Source organism: Coptis chinensis, chromosome 6, assembly GCF_015680905.1.
Source record: "Coptis chinensis isolate HL-2020 chromosome 6, ASM1568090v1, whole genome shotgun sequence".
NCBI classification, from domain to species: domain Eukaryota; kingdom Viridiplantae; phylum Streptophyta; class Magnoliopsida; order Ranunculales; family Ranunculaceae; genus Coptis; species Coptis chinensis.
Window position 1 is genome coordinate 1,144,224 of NC_141461.1, and position 8,516 is coordinate 1,152,739.

The 8,516-nt window shown below is 39.8% G+C and overlaps 1 protein-coding gene across 1 annotated transcript; it reads left to right on the forward strand.

Moving 5' to 3' along the window:
* Positions 1-5,496: 5,496 nt before the first annotated feature.
* LOC147490528 (uncharacterized) lies at positions 5,497-8,315 on the forward strand. The gene is made up of 2 exons (XM_086566148.1): positions 5,497-6,901; positions 7,892-8,315. The coding sequence occupies exons 1-2, from the start codon at positions 5,620-5,622 to the stop codon at positions 7,942-7,944; spliced, it is 1,335 nt and encodes a 444-aa protein (XP_086422274.1). The 5' UTR covers positions 5,497-5,619; the 3' UTR covers positions 7,945-8,315.
* The last annotated feature ends 201 nt before the right edge of the window (positions 8,316-8,516 follow it).

Here is an 8,516-nt window from a genome sequence, read left to right on the forward strand (position 1 = left end):
TTCACATTCAGACACGCGCCCAAAGAGGCCCTGACCTTTGAACTGAATTTCGTAAAGGTCAAATACAAGTTATCTGTGTTTGACGAATTTCGTGGGCATGTTAGAATTGCTCTCTTGTAATCTCTCTCTTTCTTGGTTTTGGAAAAAGTTAGGTTTTCCAAAACCTTAATTTTGTTTTTATACCAAAAAACAAATTTCGGTTATTCTTATGGCGAGGCCCACGAATTCAGTTCGGGCGCAGTAATTTCACTCTCGGCGGCAGTCGCGCTCTTTGTCTCTAGGCTCTTGGGCAAAGGGCGCTCGAACGCGTGAAATAGAAAAAAACATCCCTTTTTCTCTACATTCTCCACCTCGGTGATATTTTAACACATAAAACCAAGCCGAACACATCCAGCAAGAAAGACTCGCAGTCAACTACCCCGAAGGGCTATGCCCACACAGGGCTCTTTCAAACATGTAGGATTTGGAGCAAGTCCAAACAGTGTTGGAACTTAACTCCGGTGACAACTTTTGTCAGCATATCAGCAGGATTGTCATGGGTGTCCACTTTCTCAAGTGCTACATCACCATCCTCAACGACATCCCGTATAAAGTGATAACGGACATCAATATGCTTGGTCTGTGCATGATGAACTTGGTTCTTCGCCAAATGAATAGCACTCTGACTATCACAATACAAAGCAACACTATTCTGCTCAATACCCATATCATCTAGAAGACCTCGAAAGCCATAGTGCCTCTTTTTTGCGCCGCCCTTCGCCATATACTCTGCCCATTGGTAGATAGAGCAAGCAACCTGTGGCTGAAGCATAGACCTCCAACTAACCGGTGCACCATGCATCATAAACACATAACCGAGTCGATCGCGTCGTCTATCTAGATCACCGCGATAATCGGGAATCCACAAACCCATCGACATAACAAGTGCCTCCACCATAAGCTAATCCCACATCCAAGGTACCCTTCAAGTACCTTAGTACCCATTTCACCGCCTCCCAATGTCGCTTAAGATTTGCCATATACCACGCTACAACACTAATCGCACGGGAAATGTCCGGGTCGCGGTACACACCATAGCATACATCAAACTACCCACGGCACTTCAGATAAGGAACATTAGCCATATGCTTTTGTTCCTCCAATCAACTAGGGAGAGAACTTAGTCTGAAAGCCTAAAATGCCCGAAAATAAAGGTGTAGAAACCGATTTTGCGATCTCCATACCAAATCATGAAATTACTTTCGAAGGTATTTCTTCCGAGATACAACTATCCGCCGCTTCTTCCTATCTCTGTCAATCTCCATGCCCAAGATCTTCTTGGCTCCACCTAAGTCTTTCATCTCAAACTTCGAGCTAAGTTGAGATTTCAACTTGTCTATCTCCACCATGCTTTTGGAAGCAATAAGCATGTCATCCACATAAAGCGGGGAGATAGATGAAGTCATTACCACGAAGCCTTCTAAAGTAGACACACAGTGATCATACTTACTTCGGGTGTACTCATGTTGATCATGAATGTGTCAAAGCTTGTACCATTGCGGGCGATTGCTTTAACCCATACAATTGACCGATTCAATTTGCATACATGATCTTCTTTCTCAAGAACAACAAACCTTTCGGGTTGTCTCATATAGATCTCTTCCTCCAGGTCCCCATGCAAGAAAGCAGTTTTCACATCAAGTTGCTCTAACTCCAAGTCAAAGTGAGCAACTAAACTCAATAACACACGAATGGAAGTATGTTTGACCACGGGGAAAATACCTCATCAGTAGTCGACTCATTCCTTACGCGGAGAAACCCTTTACTACTACTCTTGCCTTGTACCCAGTACTGTCGGACTCAGGAAGGACCTCTTTCTTTCCGAACACTCATTTACTGTCGATAGTCCTTTTGCCCTTTGGCAATAAAACTAGGTGATAAGCACCCAAAAGTGTATTATGAAACCCCATTGACACATATAAATTTGGTTAATTATGTGTTTAATAATCATGAAATAAATATATTTTCATACTTTTGCAGGTATTTGCAGTAAACATGGAAATATTGGTTAAACCGCAATAAAGCACGAGGAACGGCAGATATATGAATTCTCCCAAATCCGCACGAAGCATCAAACTTCCAAAGCTCCTACCTCTCGAACCCGGGACTCGAATGCGACAAGAGAGTCGCTCGGACAATCGTATGATGAACTACGCGATAGGCGGGAAGTTGTAAAAGCGCCAAAATACCGGACCGCCCATGGATCGCATTACATGAGCCCACTACGGGGCCACAAGATTGGATGAGTCATCAATCATGGAGCATGTCAAGACAAAAATAACAAATTATTGGTGCAAAGTTGACACCTTGCATGTAATAAATTAGATTATGTGTTAATAGTGAAAAAAAGGCAAGGTGTCACTTTGCTTTAATATGGTGGATAAAAATGAATTAATGTGGTTTGATGATTCACGTGGGAGGAAATGAGATTTCTCTCAAAAGGAGAAGAAATTAGACAAGGGTGGGGGACACTCCATTTACTCCCTTGACTTATTTTCCTCACATGACATTATTTTAGTTCCTTAGTGAAAAAAATCATAAGTTAGCTTTTAGTTTTTGTAAGAAGCTTGTAATAGTTTTAATGGAGGAAACACTTGTTTTCTTCTAGAAAATAAATATATCAGTGAGTTTGATTGTTTATCTTCTTCTTTTCTCTATCTCTCTTTTGTTTTTTTTTAGTTTATAAATCCTTGTCCCAAGGATCATGAGTTAACTTCCCTTTTGGGGAGTTAATCCAACTCATGTGAGGGTAAATCAATTTTTGTTGGTTTGGTAGGTTGTTAGGAAGAACAACTAGCTCTACACCCTATCCCAAAATGATAGTTGGTGTAGTGTCTAGTTAGGAATCAAAGCAATGAGCTTAGAGATAAGTCATTGCTTAGTTTCACTTGCTAGCATGTGTGAGCTCTTAAGTGAGCCATACATGCTAGGGATCAAATCTTTTCTTCCATTAGGGGCTTGTCTATGAGTCTAGGAAGGATCAAATAACCTTTTTCAAATCAACAACTAATGATAGTTTCACATGAGGAGGATTAACTCTCCACCTTTTCTTTCAAATCTGTATTTTGGTATTAAGTGCATGTTTTCAAACTTTAATGTCTTTCTTAATGTTTGTGTAGGAAGGAAAACCTAGCATCAATATTATAACCTTACTCCTTAGTTCCCTTTATTGTAACATCCAATTTGTAGTTGTTCTAAACTTTAGGTTAGTTCGAATCCTTATTCCAACTCTACGAAACGAAGATCGTGAGTAAGGAACTTTGAGTGCTTTTGCATCAATTTAGAGAGTTCAAACCTCTAAGTAGTAGTAAACAAGCATATATCAAATGGCGCCGCTGCTGTTCTAAAGCAATAGAACTTGGGCTACAGATCGAAAGTTGCATCAAGGGGGAACCCCCATTCTCTTCCTTCCTTTCCTTTTCGTTCGTTTACGTTTTTTTTTTGTTCAAATTCGTATTTTTACCTCGCAATAGACCTGTTCGCTCACAAATTTTTCGTTCCACTTCCAGGTACCAAAAGTTAGGACTGGGAAACATCACTGCAGGCGATTATAAGAGTGCTGTAAAAAGTTGAAATCATTCTGAATTAAGCCGACACGTGCGGCGGCGATGTCGAAGTCGCGACGCCTTGTGCCTAAATATCCGCCCTACATGACTGAAAAATTCGATAATCCTTTGGGATTAATCGCGTCGACAATTGAAACGTTTGTTTTCAAAGGGCTAAAAAGCGGGAAGCTTCTGAGTTCCAAATTTTCAATATTATTGTAATTTTTTTATGTTTTTCTGCATGTATGCCATGTATATAGTATTAGGAAAAATTTATGGATTATTATTTACGTATTAGCCTAGAATTATGTATGAATCATGTGAATACTTTGTGAATATATATATGCGCGTTAAGCGGTCATGAATTACATATTAATGTATATATACATACAAATGGAACTGTTTTGCATGGTTATCTATATATCTATATCTAAGTCACATGTTCAAAGATATATATTACCGAATGAGTGATTATTTGCATGTTAGCATCTATAACTTAGGAGTTATACATAGTAATTAGGATGTGTTTTGGTATTTTGGCCATAACTTTGGCTCACGGTTCTCTGAATCACACGTTTTCCTAAGCTAACACACTCACTTGAGCTCAAGGGCTACATAGTCCACCACTTCTCACTAGTTGAGGACCTATGCTTCTAAGATAAGCTCAGTGCAGAACGCTTACTAAAGCATTCAGCTCACTCAAGCTCCAAGGCTCCCTCGAGCTACAACTTTCTTACTAATTGAGAGCCTACACTTCTAGGATCAATTCAGTACTTGTCAAACCAGTATCACTTGCATCTTCAGTCACTATTCCACGTGCTTCCCACGTGTGGAATTACTCTCTCATCAGGTCACCCCACATAATTGGAACGACCTAATGAGAGGGGGCTGTGTGAGGGACTAATATACACAACCAATGTATATTATACACGTGTTTAGCATAAATAGAAATACCACACCGACCTCATGTCCTCGTCCTCCGAGCTCGCTTCATAAGCGACTCACCTTATATAGGTGATCTACTTCGGCTCATACTACAAGCAACGACACCATTGCCCGATCTAAGATGTTCGTCCTATGAGCTCGCTCCAGGGTGACACAGGTCCAACGGACGAGCTCACGCAGAACGCTTCATCTCATGACATCATCCCTTGTCCAGATGCAATCATTACCAGAGATATGCTTACACATCCCATCACCGCAATATACGAACCACTGCAACCACTCCCTATCATTACGGGATTCCTACCAACACCAACCCTACACGCATCTCTAATCTCAGTCACATATCTGTACCCGTCGGTACACGTATTGCGCAGATCTACATGCTCAACAATTATAAATACCCCCTACATGAACTACGTCAGACCTGATTCTTCTCTCCCATCATAATCGATAGATAGATACGTAGGCAGTTCGCTCAACAACGAACTCGGTCTTTCCAATATTCAACCCCTTCTCCTCCTAATCTTATATGTAAAGGAAAACTAAAACGCTCATTTACAATTATTATTAATACGGTCTAAGAATCCAATTCGTTAATTTTATATATTTTTAATTTTTTATGGGTGGAGAACCAATATTTTTTTTCTCTGTTTAGCGAGAAATTGGTCATTTCGGTCGATTAATCGGTAAATTCGGTAATTAAATCGGATTGGTGAGAAAATTTTAAAAATCATTAAAAAAAATAATTGGTTTGCAAACGGTACGGGCGATCACCGAGATGACCGATATTGAATATCATAATAAATTGCACATCAGGCCTACGTATAAGATGCTTCAACTGTATGTACAATTACAATCTCACTTACCAAAACGTGCTCTGCAACTTGATGTACAAACTTTCGGCTACTTGAGGCGACCACTTAAGGATGTCAATATGGCCCACAAGCCCACCGCCCGAGTGGCACATGAGCCAAGAAAGCCTTATAACTACCCACGGCCACAGTTTATTCGGTTGGTAAACTGTAAAAGCAAACAGAAAGTGAGTGGCAAGAAGCTAGGAATGAAGTGAGTTTAATCCTCAAAAGTCAAAATGCTAAGACATGCTTCAAAAATCTTTACTTTCCTTCACTTCAAACCCACCACCTCATTGTTTCGAACCTACTGCACCAATAAGAACACCACAGGTTACACACAACACTTAACAAGTCAACAGCAAGAAGCACTGAATGCAATATCAAATAAAAAGTCAGTTTTCATCACTGGGTCAGCAGGAACAGGTAAAACTTTCTTGGTTTCAATAGCTATAGACATTTTAAAGAATGATGTATACAAACCTGGTGAAGTGTTTGTTACTGCATCAACTGGTATTGCTGCTTGCGCTTTATATGGACAAACTTTACATTCATTTGCTGGTATAGGACTTGGGGTTGGTCATAAACATGATTTACTTGAAATGGTTGTTAGGAATTCTGATGCTTTTGAAAGATGGAAAAGTGTTAGAGCTTTAGTTATTGATGATATAAGTATGATAAGTGGTGATCTTTTTGATAAACTTGACTACATTGCTAGAACTTTGAAGGGTCGTGTCCATAAACCTTGGGGTGGTATTCAGTTGATTGTTAGTGGTGATTTTTTTCAACTTCCACCTATTATGGACGACCAATACCCCTTTGATAGGGAATTTGCTTTTGATGCTAAATGTTGGAATGCTACTTTTTATTTGCAACTTGAACTTACTGCAATATTTCGACAATCGGAGCGGGAGTTTATAGATTTGCTTCAAGGGGTAAGGAGAGGGAGATTGAATGAAGAACATTTAAGAATTCTTCAACAATATTGCTGTAAAGAACCGGTGGATTCATCGGTGACTGTGCCATGTCTTTATCCGTTGAATAGGGATGTCAAGATAGTGAATGATGCTAGGTTAAGAAGTTTGAATGGGAAAATTTTGAAGTATACAGCAAGGGATACTGGAAAGAAGGCAAAGAACCTTTGGAAGTGGGAACACAGTAGGGGGATCGCACCTAAGAAGTTGGAGTTAGGTATTGGTGCTAGGGTGATGTTGATTAAGAACATGGATGTGGGTGTTGGCCTCATGAAAGGTGCGACTGGTACCATTGTGGATTTCGTTGAGCAAACTGGAAAGAAGTCTCGGGGAGTATTTGCTAAATGTCTGTTGCCCAAGGTTCGATTTGACTCAGGATTGGTGCATATGATTGGGCCTGAAGAATGGCATGTTATGGAGGGAGAAAAAGTGCTTGCAACTCGAAAGCAGATTCCTCTTATACTGGCATGGGCTATTAGCGTTCACAAGTGCCAAGGAATGACTCTTGATTGCCTTCATACTGATCTTTCAAAAGCCTTCGATTATGGTATGGTTTATGTTGCTCTTTCTAGAGTTAGAAACTTACGAGGCCTTTATTTATCTGGTTTTGATTCCTCAAAGATCAAGGCGCACCCAAAAGTTTTGGTGTTCTACAACAATCAGTTTGGTTCAAAGCAGTAGCAATTAGTAGTTGCCTATTCTTGTTATTATGAATTTATATTAGTGCATTTCTCCAATTTAAGTTTAAGCCTGATTGTTTGAAACAAAATTTTCTCATCACAGCTTGAAAATGCACTATATCCATGGTTGAAACCTGTCATTCCAATTTTGGGTATTGTGTTTGATAGTGGTCAACAATTGGCATTTGATCAAGATGTCTCTTTTACTAATGTCCTAAGCTGCTCTCTTTGCGGCAACCATGATCCTTTTGTTTAATTATGGGTATGAGTGTTTTTATTTGTGTAATAATGGAACGAGTGTATTAACACTTTGAATGTGAACCTATTATACCACGTTGCATGTTCGGATCCGTGGATCAGGGTCTATTTGTTGGTAGATCTACCAATGTAATATCTTGTTTCGTGCTAGATTACCAGTTTCTGGAAGAACACGTGCAAGGTATAAATTGTGTAATAAACTTTATATTTCTCCTTCAGATCAAGCAACACTAGTAGGATTCTTAGCAATCCCATTATTGCATAAGCAATTAAGAAAAAGTTTCAGATGATATTAATTAGTTGGCGTGTATAGGAAACCAGGCATTGAGTAGTAAGTTCATACTTCTATTACTCTCTAGCTAGTAAGCCGAGGTAAATAGTGTATCATCGTCCAAGAGCCATCATATGGACTTTGTGGAAGGAGACAAATGTTGTGATCTTTGCCTCTTAAGTTGGTTTTCTTTTGAGTTACCTCCCCGTACATGCCACCTCAACCTGGGCATCTTAAACTCAGAATAGCTGCCAGTTATAAAATCAAAGCAAATGGTTTGGCTTAGGCTATGTTTGAAGGGATCACAATGGTATTTTTATTGCTGCAGGAACCGGTAAAGGCAGGGTCTGTTGCAGAGGCAGAATGCCAAGGAACTCTTAAAGGACTCAAGTGGAGCAGGAACTTCAGCTCCTCAGTTGAAGTAGAGGTCGATGTGAAAGAAGTCAGCAACTTTTTGGGAAGAAAAGCATCAAATATATCATGGACTTCAAGGAATATACTAGAAGATGCACGGCTAGATTTTGGCCTTTTTTACTTTATTTGTATTAAGTGGATCAGTAGATCTGCAAACCGTGTGTAGCACATAAGCTTAGCCTCTAATGGCCACAATCTACCCCCACGTTCTGAGTGGCTTACACTGCCGCTTTGTTGGTTGATGGACGTCTTGGAGGAAGATAGAACTCATGTAAATATAGTCTGTTGATTATACAAAAAAAAACAATCTCCTTGTACATGCAAGGATGTTCAATGTATATTCTTTGTTTGCTAGGGTATGCCCGTGCCGTACGTCACTGATAGAGTCGCCTGCGACGCTAACTTTGAAGAAGTAGCCTAAACTTGAACACCCCCTCTCCCGCTTTTGATTCTATTATCTGGCTATTGTTCCATTTATGGTCAAGAATGATTATTAGGTTGAGAAACTCGACATCACACTAACTTGAACCACCTAAGGG